Source organism: Aythya fuligula, chromosome 16 (genome assembly GCF_009819795.1).
Source record: "Aythya fuligula isolate bAytFul2 chromosome 16, bAytFul2.pri, whole genome shotgun sequence".
NCBI lineage: Eukaryota > Metazoa > Chordata > Aves > Anseriformes > Anatidae > Aythya > Aythya fuligula.
In genome coordinates, this window is record NC_045574.1 from 9,235,201 (window position 1) to 9,255,354 (window position 20,154).

The following is a 20,154-nucleotide window of genomic DNA, read 5'->3' on the forward strand; positions in this document are numbered from 1 at the left end:
GTTCAGGGAAACTTTTCTTTAGCTTTTACAGATACTATAAGCCATAATCCACAAAAAAAAGATAAAATGTTGGCAGCAATATCTGGATTTTTAGTATGATTATTTGGTAACTGTTTGAAGTTACTACAGTAACAGCAATTAAATTAGATTTGGTCATTCCTCCATCCTACATGGGAATGAACAACTTTAGAGGAAACAGAAGGCAACTGTGCTGCAAGGCAGAGCCACAGCCTTTGTTTTAGGAACAGAGTTAAGATCTGGCAACATGTCAGAAGTGTTTTGCTGCTACATCTTTCCCAGAAAAGGTCCTTATCAACTCTCCCCCATCCCCAACACATACTCCTTTGTATATTTGAGGAATGAAAGACAAAGCTTATAGACAGAAAGCCTAAGGATAAGGTTAAATTTTAACTCGATGTTGTTATATAGTTTCAGGACCCATGTATACTAACTTAAACCCTGATTTTATGAGCCCTCAAACATTTTCAATGCTCCAGCTTTAAGCATGCATGTCAAAGATGTACAGGCACTTTTGTTAAGTGTGACACCTGTGCTCAAGAAGGCACCAGGCATAAAAAAGCTGCTGTATGTGCTAAGATAATGCAAATACTTGTACATGTCAAACACCCCACAGCTGATTAGTGCTTGGGATTTCCTATTATCCCCATTAGAAGTTCAGCATATGAATAAGATGACAAATAGAACAGAATTCAAAATTAATCAAATTTAGATGTTCTACTTACACAGCATGAACCATAACATTTCACAGTCTGTAGTTCACAATCACAGCAAAATTGGAAATTATGAATTTTACATTTGTATATAAAATATATATTTTATAACCATTTTTTATTCTTGTGAGCCACAGGCAAAATTTATCCTTTGTGTGTATTAGTCATTAATATCTGTGGGGAGTTTATAAAGCTGAAAAACTTTAGTTTATAGCTGCAAATAGATGTGGCAGTAATGCACTGAATAGGTTATTCATTCAGTATTATTGACCCAGTTCTGTTTCTGTAGTGAAACACTTGATATTCTGCTAGGCTGAGACTACCAATTCTTTAAAGGCACATACATAACAGAGACACTGGTGATGGGTGTCTCCTTTGAAATGCAGGGGTCAAAAGTGTAACATTTAAGTCTTACAAACTAATTTTCAAAAATACCACAATAAGTTTATACAACTAATGAAAACTTCAATTTTGAGGAGACAAAATAGAAAAAAAACAACACACAAAGAATAGCAATTGAAGAAGCCTTTGGGGATAACCTGCAGCATTGTCAGTACAAGCAGTGAGCATCCTGTGAGCTCACCTCAAGTGTTCAACACTATTAAAAGCATTAGTGATTACTCAGCAAGTGTTGTTTAAAAGCCTGAACTAAAACAATAAAACTAATTCTCATTAGAATGGCACTTACACACAGATTCTGATAAGGAATCCATGAAACTATTTCTTTCCTCCCATTCCTGGTTTGGACAGGGCTTGAGCTAGATCACCAGGTAGTATGGACTGACACTATTCCAGTGAGACTAGTAAGAGTTATGCTACTTGTTCACAATCCAGGGGATGAACATTTTCAGTAGTTGCTGAAAATAAATCCTCCAGTGCATTTACTGATATTAGACTCTGCTGGAGGTATAAAAATCTTATCCTGCTGTCCTTAAAAAGTGTTTGCCTTGGGTATGCACCCAGGCTGAAGAGAAACTTTACTATAGTCAATGAACTATACCAGTGACAGATCTAACAACTGAGATGTTACACTCATCTATCCTAGTAACATAGGACTACTGTGGGCTTGGATTAGGTCTGACCAGTTGGTTATGATGATAATAGAATAAACAAGGAAGAAGTTGAATAAAATCGCTCCTTTATTACTACCTGCCATTCTGCTTTAGACAAAATGCAAGTGTTAGGGCTACAAAGTGGCTGCTGCTAAAAGCAGCAACAAATTTCCATCCATGATGCTTAACAAACCGCACTGAATTCCTGCCTATTTTCAGATCCTTTCTTTGACTAGCAAGCTCTCTCAGATAGGTTATTCTATATTGCATTCTCCTGTAAAAATCATTTCTAAAGACTGTATTTGTTTGACTAAAAGTCACAAAGAGCACAGAAATTGTTACTGTATATTATTCCTTTTGCTGGTATGTGCAGGATGCAACAATAAGCTATTGTTCAAGAAAAGTGACCATCTTATACTAATTTATTCAAACCATTCAGTATCAAATTCCAAAATCATCAAGTACAAGAAACAATTTTGCTTTCAGGTAATTCTGCCTTCATCTGTAGCTGGCTGATGTTCACTATTAAGACTATTGGAGCACGAACACAGCTACCTTGCCTACGCCTTTCACAGCAATGCAAAGGAACTGAAACCCTCAGCCAGGTGCCAACACTGAGCCATGGAGCAGGCATCAGAGTTATTATTGCTCTGCCATTGGTTCTTCTCCCAGCCACCCCTCCAGGGGTTACCTACAATAATTTTAAGAGCAAAACCAACTCACTCACTGAGCCACCATGACATCAGTTTGTCCTGGGCTATAATCATTATTCCTAGGAGGTGTCATTGTGACATGGAAATTCCTAACCCAGCACTTGCCTTCCCCGGTGGGATGCCATTTGAAGTTCTCTGTGATCTGGCAGCTTCTTGCACTTCACTGCACCCGTCGGGAGCGTCTAAAGCCCTTGTTTCCTTCTGGGTGGGAGTCTGCTCTTGGCTCCTTTCCTTCCCCTTCTCCAGTTTGAAGATCTTGTCAAAAAAGTTTACTTGTTTTGGCTTCGGTGTGGCTGTAGATTCTCCGTCAGGTATCCCAGGTGCTGCTAGGCTGCTGTGGTGAGGCACTGATGCTGACTGGGCCTGGGCCAGGATTTTATGGGTGCCAGGCTGTGGCGCAGCTGCCGTGGGCAAGGCCGTGCTGTCACTTGGCGCTTTGTTCACGTTGGGCGCCTCCGAGCTGACATCAAGCTTCGCCGATCCAACTGATGAGTCTGATGCTGGATCTTCAGTACGCCCTGGTACAGACCATGAAAACGCGAAGACAGAGAGGGGTTTAGCAGATGGCAGGGCCCTGCTGGCAGTGCTCCCAGCAACCTCCCCGCCTGCAGCGCCGGCGCTCTGCTCCTTTGTCTTTGGGGAAGAAGCGGCCGCATTATCCCGCGCAACACTTGCCTTCGCATCAACTGCAAACAAGCATAAAACAGCAATTATCCCACACAGCAAAGTTATACAGGTTGTACAATTAATTGCGGTCACTTCGCTACTTAATAAACTAAGTAGTTCGGAACGTGAAGCCCCAGGGAGGACCACACACAGCATGGCTTGTTTCAGGACCCCGTTGTTTTCCTGCACTAAACACGAGCTGTAGCTCATCAATTGGACCTGCCCATCTGATTTTCCTTCCTCTGTCATTCCTTACTGATGTTGGCGCAAATTATGTTCTACACAGCCCCTGCTCAGCTGTGTCAGGTCGTGGCTGAGGTTTTGGAGCGCTCAACCTGGCAGACGTGCTAAAAGAAAAAAAAAAACAGCCCTGATGCCTTTAGCATTTTAATCGAGTGGACTGGGTGATTTCATTTCATCTGAGAATATGTTACCTTCCAATTAAATACATTATATGTGAAAGCATCAATAAAACTTAAGACAGTTTTACATTAATATTACACTTTCCTTTGTCAAAACTAGACATAAATAAAGACTGGAGACAGAGAGGACTGATTTTGTTTCCTGGCTTGCCAAATTCCCCAAGGCCTGTGCAGTCACAACGTATTTCATTCATTTTTCCAATGCTGTTGCCTTGCTGCCTACTCTCTATAGTAGAGTTTCTACTTTTTTCCTCTATTTTCTGTAGGTTAGTTTAAGCCTGATTCGAATAGTTACAAATCATATCTGAACAAGGCCTTTTATCCTTTTGTTTTTGACTTTTTTCACCCAAAAGCAATATGGATCTATCACATTTCTTTCCCAAATAAACAAAAAAAAAATCTCAAGTAATTCCTGCTTGTGTACTCACAGCCATTACACTTTAGATTTAAAAAGTCTTTCATCTTAGAAGTATATTTTATGATTTTTATTACAATTGCAGTTTGGTAAGACAGCTGAGGTGAAAATCCCTAATCCTGTATGTGCATATGGAAACAGTAGGTTCTTGCTTTATAGAAGACAAAAGGAAGACAAAAATGAGAAAAAAATCTCTTATATCTGCTTTGTGTATGGGAGGCCAAATCAGACTGCTCATGTGGTGTGAAACCCCTGAAAACAAGAAGAATCTTGTACAGAGGTAAATCTTACATTTTGAGCTTCTATTCTCTGCTTTGACTGGAATATGTATCTATTTTCCCTGTTATTAACCAGCACAGATTTCAAGCATAAATTTAGGTCTACTTAATTATAGCTGTGCTAAACTGTCAGTCTCAAACTGACTTGCTAAATATTAATTTAAAAATTGCTGGTTTCAGTGTAAAATAGAAATCATTTTAAATAATTATAATTGTCTTTAGTCAATATTATGCCCTTTGGATTTTACTGTAACAGAAATGAAACCCTAGTTGCCAATAAAACTTGACTAAAATGCTTGTCTTCCACAGTACACACTTTCAGCATTGTTTCATTTTTAAAATTCCTTTTCATGATAAGGAAAACTGAACAGAATAATCACAGCTTCTAAAACTACCAGTTCGCTTTTCACAGCAGAATTACAATAACATTCTGATCCTCCCCACCAAGGATTTTGCATAACAGACAGCAGCAGGCACGGTACAACATGTGTCCTTATCCATTTCATGCTCTCCTCCTGTGGCCGTGCTCAGGGCTCCTAGCCACATCTCTGTGCAGAACAAGAGCAGAGCCCACATCCACAAATACTGCCCGGTTCCCATCAGCAAGCATCCAGGGACTGGAAGTCCCTCCTTCCGGAGGTGGGGGCTTCCAAAAAAAAAAAAAAAAAAAAAAAAAAAAAGAAGAGAAAGAAAAAGAAGAAGATGTACTGCATACTGACATGCCAGCATTTACATCAAGTGAATTTACTGAAATACTCTCCAGCAGCAGGAGCAACAGCTGACAAAGCAAGGCCTGCTGCTGCAAGATTCACAACTGAGGCCAGCACTTCACCAGCCACCAGGAGGGCTGCCTCTCAGCTTCTCTGCTTCCAACATTTTAAGTCTGACATTTGCTTTCTTATTGTTTTTTTGTGCATATGCAAGCATGCAGAGGGGTGAGAGCACATCAGTACATCCTGTTCTGTCCAGGGTAATAAATTTTCATTTCTTTGTGCTCTCTAATAGAGAAAATTTCTTTCCCTGGATTCTTTGTTACTATTCATGTAAGAAAATGACTCATGCTGGCAAGACTCGTTTGCCACTAATATTCTTCTACAATATTCCATGAACACCCATTTCAACATAATGACATGCAAAGAAAAGGTACAAATAATTAGCTATTTTACCACCATCGTATCTGTCACGGCCACTAGGCGTCAGTTTCCTAAGCCTCCTGTAGTACTATGAGAAAAGAACTGAAGCACTGACTTCTAATTATAGTTGGAAACTTGGGAAGGAAGTAAAGAAGCAAGCCCTTCCCCAGCTAAAGTAGAAAAAAAACCATCCACTGGAAAATAATTGTAATAAATGCTGAACTCCTGTTTTATGTAATAGATTAAAAATGAAGTACAGAAAAGCTGTCTTTAGTATAAAAATAGACATATAAGCTCATCATGAAGAAACCAACTAAACAAAAAGTAGCTCATGAACCTATCAAGCTCCTTTTATCTCTAATTATCATAGAAGGAATGAAAGACCTGGAAAATATCACTGGCATGAGCTCTGCAGCATGTCTTTTGTGTCAAAACAGTTCAAACAGTTTCAGGGAAAGTCTGCTCAGACACCAGGCAAGGCAGATCCTACCACCAGAGAGGAGACATTCATGTGGTGGGCTGAACAGAAGGATTTGACTCATGCCATATTCTCAGCAAACTGTGGAGGAGAAAGTTTTTGAAATCACGTTGTTTGGATGAAAATGTTGCAGTTTTGACAATGTTTTCCAACCCCTCAACACTTCCATTTCAGCCTCTTTTCATTCCCACAAAGGGATTCATTTTTAACCAAGTCCTTACTATTGCTTGTAAATGCACAATGATGTCCACAAGATTTGGGAACACCTTCACAGATGCCCTTTTCCAACTGATTTCTCCCAATTAGCTGGCTGAAGCTTAACCCACCTCTCAGCAAGTTCACTGGCACTTGAACTCAAATCCCAACTGCTTGTTCCTTTCAGTTGTTTCTATTTTACAGCACTTTAAACCTCTGTACCCACCCAGGAGGCTTCCACTATCCCATTTCTCTGTCAGACCCTTGATAATAAAAGCACACCATTTGTTGCATTCATTCATAGATAGACAGCCATAAGACAGACTTTTTTTTTTTTTTTTTTAAACACAGAAGTACCATTCTTTTCCAAATTACTCTGCAAGAAGCAGAGTTAGGAACAGAAGCAAAGCCTCCAATATTCTAGGTCACTTCTGCAAGTGGATCAAAGCACTTCACCCTGAATAAGATTAATAACAGCTCTGAAACTAAAATCAACGCACAATTTGCAGCACTGCTGTGAGATTACATTTCTTACCACTACTACACAGGCATTTCACTGTCAAGTGTTTATCAACAGATAACCACACTACAGGTTTATCCTTCCTTTCCCTTTACTTCAGCAGGATATTTAAAAAAAAAAAAAAAAAAAAAAAAAAAGAACACGGTATTTCAGCTGCAAAGTCCAACTTGTGTAAGACCACCCTAGAGTTAAGGATATTTTTCTGTGCTAGATTTGACATATAATTTTTTTTAATCAAAAACTGCGCAGCAACTCATTTTTAGCTGCTGAATGAGGAAGAGCTTTAATTGCCAAGGTCCTCACAGATATCTCCTGCTATGGGCTACTACTGTGTGAAGGACATGCCATAAAATAAGTGCTAGGTTTTCTGCTATTGATGCTTTGGACAACAGAAAAAAATCCATGTAGTGTTTGCATGGGAGACACCACCCCACCCCCCAAAAAAAACAAAGCCAAAAAAACAGTGTTGTGATGAGACTACATGAATTTTCAGAAGCATCAGAGTTCCAAATTAAGACTTTCCCTCCTTTCTTAAAAGGAAAAAATACATTAATATTCTTTTCCAATCTTTCTTGTCCCACATTACTTCTTCAAAAAGGCCATCAGAAAACATTAAGAAGTCAGGATAAAATTTGCTATCCTTTTGCTCACAAAGCAAGATGTCAATAAATAGCAGTAAGGGCACCACTACTACTTCAATGGCTTTACAGAAAGAGAAGGTGGATGATAGCACTGTGCAACGTCCGCAGCCCTGGTAATCAGAAGCAGAAAAGGCAAGCAATGGAAAGAATCCCTGAGCCCACACATCTGTCAGCCTGTTTGAGCAGAAGCAGCAGAGAACCAGTCACCAATCTGCTCACCCAGATGTGAAGCAGATGGTTACGGGGCCCTTCCAAATAACATTACTTCCCCTAGTCATATTAAGTTAGTTCTCTGCGTTACTTTTTTCCCCATTATATTAGCAGATATGGATTTCATAGACTCATTTATCAGCTATACTATTTAACACAGAGCACATGGTCAGATCACTAGCAATCACAAAAATGCAAGCTAATAAGACAAAGGCCACAAACACATCTATTAATGAAATCCTCTTGCTTCACTTGCCTTTTGCAGCTCTGTTGTCTTCTCTAGAAATGCTTACTTTATGGATATAAAATAGATCGCTGTATTTTTTTAATAGAAATATCAACTACATTTTCTATAAGAATAACTTCTATTTCCAAGAAGCATTCACTTCTTTATCACCAACGCCTTGATTAAATTATAGAAACTAGTGCAATTTCAGTGCTGTCTACATAGTTAATGACTTAACTGCTGCTTAAACATTAATAAAATTAAAATATGTGTAATATTATCATAGGCCAGTCAATTTTTTCAACTTGCTACATAAAACAGTTTAATAATTACATTAATTAGGTAATCCATTTAAGTAAAACATACTTCCTTTTATGTATTTAAAAGAAACAAATCACCATACATTTACTTCCTAAGACTTCAGACAGTGTAAATCATCTGGCTTTTATTTACTGCCCAGAACCCTGCTAGCTTGCACGACCAGAAACACAACTACAGGCTATTATTTTTTAGTGGACAACCATTTAAACTGATTTCTTATAGCTAGATGACATTCAGAAATTAGTCACAGAGTCGAGATTCTGAACTGTAATCAGTACCATCTACATATCCCCATACCTATCTTGATTATTTCTCTTTTTTTTTTTTTTTTTTTTTTAAACTAGATGCAAGTCTGATAAGTTTCTCTTAACAACAAGTAATAGAACTTTTTCTCTCCTTACAGAGATTGGAGAGAATAGTTGGCTTTCATTATTTTCTGAGAACAGAAATAAATCCAATACGAGGAAAACACTGACAAAATTAACTTGGCTGGATCTTCAGTGTTGTAAAATGTAGCAACGCTGCTACAAATGAGCACTGCTGAACACTGGTCAAGAAGGCTCCAAAGCCAACAAGAGGTAGTAGGAGAAATTAATGAGGTGCTGAAAGACAAGAAGAGAGAGAGACACATCTGTGGCTGAGAGCAATTGCCCATGAATACGTGGAGACAACTTCTTAAGATTGTTTGCAGCCCAATTTTTCAGCCCAATTTTTAGTGGTCAGGCCATATACTTCACACCAGATTTTCAAAAAAGGATGTGAACATTTAAAGCAGTCTCAGCTGCTGACAGGCACCTCTCCCTGGGGAGCCCAAGGTTCAGCTTTACCATCACTTGAAAGTCTGGTTGGTGTCCTGTTATGTACACCATGAAATAGGTCTGAAATGGGATGTACTAACTCAGCAGTGATGTACCCACACCCCTGCAAAAGTACCTGATATCTCTCTCCTTTTGTTCTTTACAAAGTATAAAAAAGCACTGTGCAAGAACCAAGCCATTCTAGATACCATTCTTCCAGACTAACACCCCCAGTTTACACACAAGGGCATATCAACATGATTTTGTTAATGTACAGATAAAGAGAAAACTCCACCCTTATGCTCCGGTTACCCAGGTACTTGGTGAATAACATCCAACACGTCCTGTAACAGTAGAGAGGTGGTCATGGTTACATTAGTCTTTTATGACACAGTTTGAATAAACTTCTAGTAAATAAGACTAACCTCTGGCAGTATTTTCAGCTGTACTACATTCTTAGCTTTCACTTATCTAGCTCTCTAAACTACCGTGCCATAACTCAATTCTAGAAAATTTAAGGTGACAGATGAATTTTATTTATGAAGATACCACTGCAGATTAGACAGACATGCCCCTCTCTCTCCAAGGCGTACTACCTCTAAAATGAGAGCAAAGTAGACTTCTGTGTATGCTGCTCTGACTGAGAATGGGCTTGGCAAAGGAAAGCATCCTGACCAAGAGTGCAGACATTTGCCCCCTGGAAGTTACTCCTCCACAGAAGCTGGGAAATGTTTTAAAGTTTAACATATTTACTTTCTAGCCTGCATAGATCTACATTCTTAGACACATTCAGTAACTTCTTTGTTTGTTTTTTGATAATCTCCTCTCCAGACTATCAGTTTCCACACTAGCAGATATTTCAGTCTGGCATCTGAGCACAATGACCTCACTTGGTAACGCCCTGCTAGCATTAGGGATGCCATGAAATTATTTAAAGACAACTTGTTCTCCCTCAGAAACGTGCACTTCTGCCTCCTTCCATCCTGCAGAACAGCTTCCCATCGCATCCCCCACAAACACAGAGCCTTGCTAACAAGCCAGCTCATCCTTGCATTGATGTCATTGACACATTATGCCCCAGTTTGTGCTCTGAGACTCCTCAGAGACTTCTTAGAGGCACAATTTCCTCCAGAACCCCAGCAGAAGCAGTTTATCACAGGACACCCTGAAAGGGACCAGTATCAAAATGTGCCTATACTATCATACTTCATGCTAACCAAATTCTGTGGTCTAATAACCCCTTTGGGGGACCAAAAGCAGAACCAAGCTCCTAGAATAATTAAACAGATTCCTGAGGACTTGGAATTAATTTCCTATTTCATTTTTTTGAAATATTTTAACTCTCAAGTTTCTGAGCAGCTGCATATGTTGATTCATAGGTAAGAATCAAAATATAATCTCATGTTTTAATATGAGACTGTATATCACCATTTATTGTTGTTCCAGCATAAACTTCTCTCTCTGTCTGGTGGCAAAAGAGACATAAATGCTGCCCGGTACATACCTCCACCATTCTTTGCAGGAGGATGAGCCTGAACAAATACAGCAGATCCATTTTTGACACTGGTAGGAGATTCAGGTAGAGCCTGAAATACCAGATAAAATAGTTCTTAGAATTAGACATACCAGGACATTTGAAAAGTATTGACTTCTCAATAAGTTGTAGTCAAAGAAGATGAAAAGGGCCAGCTCTTGATTACCTGATAACTTATCACTGGGCATGCACTGTCTTCTTTAACTTCCTCTGGGACACTCACTGTATTACCCATAGCTCCTGTGAGATGGGGAAAAAAAAAAAGAAAATGTACCTTCTTTCCCATTAATAGATTTACTACCTAACTAAAATTAAGAGACAGCCAATGGCAACAGACTTTGATAGCCTGTTAAATTCCTTGTAAGCCCCACCTGCTTGCCCCAAAGCACCTGTCCTTGTCATCAGTCTGCACCCACCAGTCTGCACCCACCAGAAGCATTCAAAGCAGATTACACACAGGGGTCACAGCTGCTCTCTGCAAATGGCACAGATTAATGAATTCTTCTTTCTTGAAGAAAACTAGATACCATTGCTCCAGCATCATTTTGTTAGGACTCAGTAGATAGGAAAGATGTGTGGAGTTAGTAGCAGAATAAAATGACAAAGACCAAATAATATGAATGAATTATAGCAGCTTTGTAGGGTTTTGCCTTTTTTTTTTTTTTTTTTTTTTTTTTTTTTTTTTTTTTAAATGTGAGAAAAAGATGAACAGAAAAGAGGCAGCATGCAAAGAAATCACACACGTTCACGTGTTAGTTCTGAAAATCTGGCCCTGTGTGGTAAGTCATTCTGTATAGCAAATCCTACAGAGAAACTATCCCGTTGAATATGGCTGTGAAAGTATGGGGCAGCTCTAGGCAGATCCACGGGTCGGTTGCAGCTCACAGATACACAGATGTTTTCTCAGCTAGCTGGAGCTGCAGCAAGACAGAAGCAATGCAAACCAGCCACCACTGACTTCATCTGTGGTCTTGGATGCATTTTTCAAGTAAGCTGCATCTTGTGTTGTCACAACAGCAGCATTACTGCTACCCAAACTGGGCAGTTTGGAACAGCTTTCTCATGTTCGCACCTACTGGAGTCAGATCTCTGACTGCAATAAAAGCATAATTCTATCTAGTTAATTAACATTAAGTCATTAGATAATTCAATGTTTATTTAAACTGTTCTTATTTCCCTAAAGTGTGTTTAAGGAGCAGTATATTTGATTCAATTTTAGAATTTTTTCAATTCAATCTTTCCTATGTAGAAGTATACATTCAACTGTGTTGTCTTTTCCCCCTTATGTATATTTATGTGCCCTGTGGACTGTGAATTCCTTGGGACCAAACACACTCCCTGCAACATGGCTGAAGGCTGAGGGTGGAGGAAGGCTCCTGTTGACTTTGGCTCAGGATATACATACATATGGAGCATTAAAGCTGCACAAGCAAACAATAAGGGGAGATGCTTCTGAGCCATGCCTTGAAATAGGAAGGTCTCCAGAGAGAGGAAGGCTGAGGGCTGCAGCCCCACTCCAACCTCAGTGCTCATCCCGCTGGATTTCCTGCATGGGCACCATGGGTGCCAGGTGCTCCTCTGCTCCTTGCTGCTGTGCTGTGTGCCTGTATGGACCAGCGTAGCCGCAGAGGTGTGGAAGAGCAACTTCTTCCTTGGTGCTTTGACTAAACAGTAACAGCCTTTGACTATTAGAGAAAAGGAGGAAAAGAGCAGTTTTGCTAAATCACCTTCATTAGAATTTGAATCTCGGAAGCAGGGGGAACCTCTCATTTCGGCTTCCAGTTACTGCTTAGAGTTCCAGCTGGTTGTGCTTTTTTTGGTAACCTCAATCTACAAACTTTTGCTTGACAGGGGTAGTTCAGATCTGGTTTCTATTTTATGCTGCATCCTAGCTGACATGAAATCGAAGCTGGGCCTCTCTTCCAGGCATGGTTTTTGTTCTCTGAGTGCCCAGTGCTGAGCTGGACACTAAACAGCCCCGCTGATGCTGAAACATGAATGGAGGACATGTGGTGCTGAGAAACGCTGCAGAAATAGTGGCTGTAGCACCGAGCCTTGATTTCAGACTGCTGAGTTGTTTTACAGGGATTTTATCTTCTCAGCTGATATTTCCACTATAAATCAGAACTTCTGATTTATTGTGGAAAACAGCCAACATCTCCCTGTGGATGTACAATGGCCTCTTGTCCTTGCTATGTAGTTCTGTCTCCTAGCAACATTAAGTATTATCCTATCGGAACGGAAGAAAACAAGATTCAAATCCTGCTGCTTAGTCTCAGTGATAAATTTAGTATCCAGTTGAATCTGGAGGATTTACTTTTGTTTTCCATTCACAAGGCCTCCTGGTTTATGCCAGGAGACAACTTAAGCAAAGGGTGGAATATTTGCAGGTTACGTGCTTCCTTTTTCACATGTGCTGTGAAATAAGCATATATCTGAGGGAAGTTGAGAAGCAAATTCCTATTTTTTCTTATTTATTTCTACAATGATTTGTAGCTTGATTCAGAGTTACTCCTGTTTCCTGTCCAGCTCTACTCACGTCAAGTAAGTTATCTTTAACTGATACAGAGCAGAGATCATAGGCTCTGATTTCTGGCATATTTTGTCCTAGAAAAAAATGCCCATTTTCTACACTCAAGTTTATAATTCAGACTGAAATAAAACATGCACAAAGGCTACATGGAATTTTAAAAGATTTTCACTTTACCAGAAGCTGGAAAAGTCTTGGAGGCTATTTTTGATAAAAGAGCAGGACTAACTTCCTACATAACCACCTCAGAATATGTCTCCAGAGCACTGAATGCAGTGCTCCATCAAGAATGTATATTATAAATCTTCAGACTTACCTTCTTGCAGCAGTAGTTGATTATTACATTGCATTGGTTTTTGTATGGTGTAAGTAGTTGCCTTTTTATCATGCTCTGAGGCAAAAAGTGGATACAGAAAAAAAGGTGATAAGTCTGTGGCCATTTCTATGTGTACAGAACTCACTGTCCTAGCCCAGATCCTCCAGTAAAATTAGGAAAATATATATGCATGCATGCTTCTGCCTTATATTAAAGAAAAAATGAAAGGTCACTGCCACCTATAGACAAAACTGAGTATTGGCAGAAATGATAACAAATATAAAATGGTATCAAACTGGCAGAGATTCAAGATGCCAAGCAAGCAATGTCATAGCTATTCATTTCTGCCATAGCATCTAGGAATTGCTGCTGCAGAGACTACTGCTTCTGACTGCATGCATACGTGGCTCCAGATTTGCAAAAAACAAGAGCTCTGCTCGAAAAAATTAAATGGTTACATTTTTCCCAAAGTGCTTATGCCTCTAGTTTATACAAATAAATCATTTTTTCTCTTATTTGAAACATCTTCTCAGGTCTGTTTGAAGCTAGAAATATTAAATGTGGAGCCACAAGGATTTAGGAAAAAATAAAGGGCTCCCAGTGCCAACAAAAATTACATACACAGCATTGGTCTTCAGGAGCATTGAAGATCTGGCCATGTACCTGTTTCTAGTGGGTAGAACTAGATATTGTCAACTGCTGGAAACCTGTGTCCAGCTGTGAATCTATCCTGGTAAATTAACTCGATCCCAGCCAAACCCAGTACAGAGTCCTACACTGTCACTTGGGTGCTGACTTGGTCTGTCTGTTGGGTGTTCTTGGTATGTCTCAGATATTAATCAGGGTTTATCTATGAGTGGTGCAACCACCAGGCAGCCCTGTCCTGCATGGGATAAGCACAAAGCTGGTCTCTGTAGTAAGCTGTGAGAACAGAGCAAACCCTCACCAAACCTGGGAGGTGTTGCTGGCATGATGTCTATGTTATTCACACAGGACAAGGCAATTCTCAAGGACTGAGAGGGGAAAAGAGAGGATCCTGATGCAAGAACATGTATATATATTTTTTTTTCCAAAATGAAAAGAAACCCTTAGAAATGACGAGGAACTGGAGTAAGCACATTCTTATCCTTGGGCTTCCTTTCTAGATATAGATTTTCTGATTAGGTTTCAAGGATTTTATCCTCGTGGGGGGCTCAACCAGACCCACTGGAATGCAGCCTGACTGGTTTAAAAAGGAACATTTGCTACCAGCCTCCCAGTCAGACACAGCTCAGAAACAGTTCCTGTCCCAAATTATGCTTCACTGCTTCAATTGTAATGCAGAAAGGAATCCAAAAGAGAAATAGTGTTTTTATCATTATTTTTGTGTTACATGAACTGTAGTGTGCCCCGATCATGGGCTCAAGACTTGGCAAAATTTGTCTCTTTCTCTCGCTCTCGGAAGCATTATTTTGGTCTTTGTAATGTGGTAAAACTTTTGAAAACTAAGAGAGAAAATTACAACAAAATCCATGATCTACTGTGTACTCTGCCTAAAGCCAGATAAGCTTGACCTTTTTAATGTATTGACCAACCTACAATATTACAATTGCCTGTGTTGCAGCGTTTATTAATATAAAAAGTACACACAGATTCAATTAATTTCATGCCAGAACTTGCCATATGTTATACTTAAATGTCAGAAAAGAAAAAGATCAACTTTGCCTAGTTCACTTTGTATATGATTTCATTATAGATACGTCCGCTCTGCAAGCATTGGAGAAAAACTTAAACAAACTTGTGTATGTTCCAGAGGCAGCAGAAGAACCTAGAGGCATCAGTTCACGCAAAAAGCAGTCCCAGGGCAAGGACTGGATCCTCAGCTCCCCAGTACATCCCTCTCCTGAATCCTGCCTCTTGGAGAACAGGTGAACTTGGGGATGTGTCAGCCAGTGGCCAGCTAGAGGAACAGATCCTGCTCTGATCCATGAGGAGCCAAGTAAGGACTAATAATAGGACAGGGTTTTAGAAAGTCTCCTTACCTTCCTTCCGTGCAGATCTCAGTTGCTCTGTTGCAGGCAAAGATTACTTGGACACGTATTGGGTAGAAAGACACCAGTGGGCAAAGGCATCTGAGGATTGTCAGTGGCTAAGGCAAAGAAATGGACAGACAATAGACAACAAAGAAGTGACAGGAGAAGGAAGGACTGAGATGACTCACCCAAAGCAAACAAGAAACACCCAAGAACAATCTGAGCAGCAACCAGGCAGCTGGCCGTACATTCAGGACATGCAAAATTACAGTCCTTGAGGCTTTACGGGCAGTTTTTAACACAATTATTTCAGCCACTCTGCATTGTACTTAAATGGGAAAAGCAAAATTGTTCAAACATTCACACCCCAGGCTTTCAGGGTGGGAACAGTCCTGACCTGGCTGGTAGAAATGCTATCAGAATGCCGATCTTTTTTGTCTTCTGTCCTTTTGCCGGAAATGCCAATGCAAAGAAAGGAAGAACTTATAGCAGGTACCTTAAAGCCCAAACAAAACGAGCCAAGCACTTGTAGAATCACCCAGGACCATTTAATGTGAGAGCACATGCAGGGTTCAAGCATGGGACAGAAGTGAAGAAGGAAGAAGAGAAGCGAAGCCAAGAAAAGCCCAGAGAAGAGCAGCAGCAGCATGAGTTACCTCAGGGTGGGTGGCCAGGCACCAGTCCCCCGGAAGCTGGATCTGCTCAGGGCCCGGTGCTACTGGTGGCTCTGCCTCTACTCCGGCACTGCTCACACACTGGGTGCAAACACAGAGGGTGGAGTTGTCCACCTTCCCGGCCCTTCACAAAATATGTTCTGCTCTTGAGCTTTCTGGCCACCCAAACCTGTTCAAATGTGTATTTATTTTTATGGCTCTGGGGGCAGCCCAGTGCAATCACTGTGTTGGAAGTTGTGGCGTTGTGCTGAGCACCTGAAAACTCTTCCTAAACATGGGTGTTTCCCACAGCGGCAGAAAAAACAAAGTGCATTTATTGACACGGCTGTTTGCTCTACTCAAAGTGGATCTTAATATCCCTCCATAATGTGCAAATGGACCAAGCTTTTGTATCTGAAACCTGTTTTCAGGACTTACTGCTCCCTCACGTGAGTCATGAAGCCCATGCTTGGACTGGGGTGTCTGCAGCAGGAACAGGATTTTGTTCTTTGATTTCTTGCTACCTCACAAAAAATAAAACTTGGTTTCATGAACTGGGGTTCCCAGAGACTCTCGTAACACAACCAACAAAAAGATCCTTTATTTGATAGCTTGAGAAAGCAACAGCAAAGAGTCTGCAGCAGGGCTCGAGGGAGCTTGCTCCTCCCCAGCGCACCGGGTGGCATTGGCCATGCTGCTAATGCTGGCAGGATGTGAAAATACTAAAAGCATAATGGCAAATTCTCCTTAATTATTAATGAAATATCCCGAGGCCAGGGGTTCCCAGAGGTTCTCTTTAGGTTTCCTTTCATCGCAGCCTGCTGTACGTAGATCACTTGACTGTCAGCTTCAAGTGTTCAAATATATTAATCAGCTAGTTTCAGGTTGCGCATTGTCTGCACCGTGTGCCTCAGGATTCAACTACATTAGAGCACCAGTGCAATCCCCTCAATCTTTTCCCCTGTTGGCTTGCTCATATCATCTAGATGGCACTTTTATTTCTCTGTGGTGCTTTGTTTTTGAATATAATTCCGTTATTAAGCATGACAAAGAAACAGAAGCAGATCTGTAACAAGGGTGATGTGCTGGCTGTGAATGGTGTCAGCTGTTTCAGAAGATGATGAAGAAACAATATGCATGAAACCAGAGGTCCTGGTTACCATCAGCTCAGCAGAGCATGGGAAGTTGGATGAATATTCTGATTCTTTTACATCTTCAAGCATTATAGGTCAAGCATCTTTGTCATTTTTTTTTTCCTTATTTTATCACTTAGATATTGCAAATCTTTGTCTACAAGCTCAGAAGATGCCCAAGTTCAGTCTTACAATCCTGTCCATCCTGTCTCTGGGTGATAAACATGGTGGTAGCCAGAAAAATTATCTGCAGGCTATGGCACAAAACACGAACCTGATTGCAAAATAAGTCATCTGTTCAGTGTCTCTGGACTAGCTTCCACTAATTTTTAAAAATTATTATTATTATTTTAAATTTTGGTCTTTCTTGTTGTGTTTAATTATTATTGTTATGAAATAATTTTGAGATGCAAGGTATAAATATTTAATTCCAGGAATACTTCATTCCCTAAAAAATGTCATTAAGATTCATTAATTCTTGGAGTATATTTTGCTTTCCCATGTGTTTCCCATGTTCCCATCAATGGCAGACAAGAGGTGCCCATGGCAAAGCACTGCCTGCTTTGCTGTCCTGGTGGGCAGTTGTTTTCTGCATTATGCTTGGGAATGTCTCAGGAGGATGCTGGCAGAGGGAGGAAGACTTGGACACAGAATTTCCTTTCCAAAGCAGAAGAAACTGCTTTTTCATGAATTTTCAGTGATTTTTTTTATTATTATTATTTTTTAAATCCAAAATCTATAATGAAACTGTCACAAGATAAATCTTTCTCCCCTGCAGGGAATGCTCAGCTTGTGCATCTGACAGCTGCATAAAACTTCCTGTTAATTAATGGCACAGAGCTCCTGACAGTTATATATGATTAGCCAGTTTCTTTTATTACAGTCCAGCATGGGAGCCAACAGCATTCAAATATTGACAATTGAAGAGAAGATTAACATTGGTTTGTATTTCCACCCGGTTTTGCATTTGAGGTCTAGAAGGGGGTGATGTCAATTTAAGGTGACATCCATCTGGCTGCTGTGGCTTATGTCACAGAGCAGGAGGGATGAGCAGCAGTACAACCTCAGCAACACCAGAGAGAGCTGCAAGAGGGAACCTCCAGATCAGCCGAGGGAAGAAACAATTCGGCACAACTCCAGTTGGATTTCTACAGCTTCAGACAAAACACAAATGACGCTTTGACTCAGACTTTCCCATTTCAGTCCCAATAGGATGGATGAAGTGAGTCACAGGCTTTCTTCTTTCCCATGAGGGAAGACCAGCTCAACACTTACATTGCTCAATTTGTCCTGTTTCCAAGGCACAGGAGCTGCCCAGAGGGTGGCGAGGAGGAGCGAAGGTTTGGATGGATGGCCTGAGGGATTTCACACAGCTCCCAGGGTCTGCAGGGCCTGCCCCGTCCTGGTGGCTGAGTAACAGCTGTAAACACCGATGGGTTGTGAAATAGAGGATACTTCACTTACAGTGAAAAATTCCAAGTTCATTGAGTTCAATTTAATTTCTGTCCAAGAGGACAGTGGAAAGGGTAAATTGGGTATATTTTTGTCTTCTTTAGCCAAAGAAATAGGCTAAGGGAGGAGGATTCAGCTGGAGTTACAGGCCTGCATTAGGTGATATGGGGCCTCCAGGGAAGCATCAGAGGAAGTGGGTACTGAAATCAAGCAGGTGATATGGAACTGTTTCTCTGTAAATCCATCAGAAACTACATAACCACCTCCCTTTCTGTGGTTTCAGCTTAATCTAAATATCCAAACTACATTTAACATCATCTGACTGTTTCAGTGGGAATTTTCCCCAAATAAATTGTTTGCCATAATTTGATACCCTGTGTCAGGGAAGGCCATCCTGGCTTTTGTACTGGCATAGTCCTCTCAGGAGGGTGGGAGAGAGCCTATCCTTGCTAACACTTCAGTGAGCAAATGGCACAGCAAGAGTTTGAGTCTTCAGATGGACCCTTGCATTTCTAAGAAATTTTGAGTGAGATCTGCGAGGTTCAACTCTGTCAGATCAGTGAAGTTACTTCAGTAATGGCAGAGCAGAAGCTCGCAGGCAGTGCAATGTGTGAGTGAGCTTTTCGCAGACCTGGGCATTCCCAAACTGTGATGTTGGCACTCCTGCACACCTGATCCCTGGGAGGAAATCCATAATTCTTGGGTCAGACATGGGCTGGAGAGACAATGTGCAGTTAATGTCAGACATCACACCAGCGATGTGAATATCCCCTCCTTGAGAGCAGGTGCTCTAATGAGCTAGGCCCAGAAGAGTACATCCGAACTCCTGTCCCTCCAAAACTTGCATGCCTGACTCAGAGTTACAGCAAAAGCTGTTTCTGCTTAAATTATGCCTAAGTTTTAAACTTTATTGAATCTGGCTCCTTCACAGTTAGCGCTTCCTATTCCTGAAGAATTATGTTTTCAGCAAGTAGGTTTCCCCCACTGTCTCTGACAGAGCCCATATTAATCGCTGAATCTGTCTTGTATTTAAGCCAACGCAGTCTGAACGGGTAATGAAAAGGAGTGAGTGATTGCTTCAGTGTGGGGGGTCCCGGGGAAGCAGGAGGAGCAGCAGTTAGAGAGTTAGAGCCGTGTACTGCCAATATCTCAGGGGGATGGCAAGTGCGGCTGTGGCCGCAGTTGCTGTGGCCTCACGCTGAGCCAACGCCACTGGGCTGGGCGGAATCCCACTGGTTCCATGAGATCCCAAAGCAGAATTTGGCTCAGATGCTTCAGCTGAAACGCAAAGCTGAATGAGAAACATTTGCTCAGGCTGCTTACCAGAAAGAGCCTGAACGTGGTTTTCCAAGCTATGTATCATGGCCTCTGGTTGCTCCAGACTTTGATTGTGGTTCAGAGTGCTGATGTAAGAAGAGAACTGGTGATCTGTTATTGCCTCTGCTTCCCCATCACAAAATCAGGTTCCTGCTGCCACTTTTTTTTTTTTTTTTTTTTTTTGAGGAAGAATTACAAAATATACACCAGCTATTTCTTCATGTGGGAGCTTCTAGAACAGATAAAAAGTGACTGTGTCAGGATTGAAACAGAGAATTATTGTATACATAGTTCCTTAGTGGGTGGGACAGGCATTTGAACCACAATTACTCTCCTGTATGAGCATTTTATGTTTCCATCAAATATGCACTGATGATAACAATACTATGTTAAATATTTCACTTCATTA

The 20,154-nt window shown here is 40.8% G+C and overlaps 1 protein-coding gene across 3 annotated transcripts in view; it reads right to left on the reverse strand.

The window, feature by feature from the left end:
- BCAS1 (breast carcinoma amplified sequence 1) overlaps window positions 1–13,215 on the reverse strand; it is a 45,799-nt gene extending 32,584 nt beyond the window's left edge. For all 3 annotated transcript variants that reach the window (XM_032198491.1, XM_032198489.1, XM_032198488.1), the window contains exons 1-4: window positions 13,179–13,215; window positions 10,499–10,572; window positions 10,303–10,384; window positions 2,602–3,182 (exon numbers count right to left, since the gene is read on the reverse strand). In XM_032198491.1, coding sequence (XP_032054382.1) covers window positions 2,602–3,182; window positions 10,303–10,384; window positions 10,499–10,572; window positions 13,179–13,212 — 771 coding nt within the window. In that variant the 5' untranslated portion in view covers window positions 13,213–13,215. The remainder of the gene's footprint in view (window positions 1–2,601; window positions 3,183–10,302; window positions 10,385–10,498; window positions 10,573–13,178) is intronic.
- Between the last annotated feature and the right edge of the window lie 6,939 nt (window positions 13,216–20,154).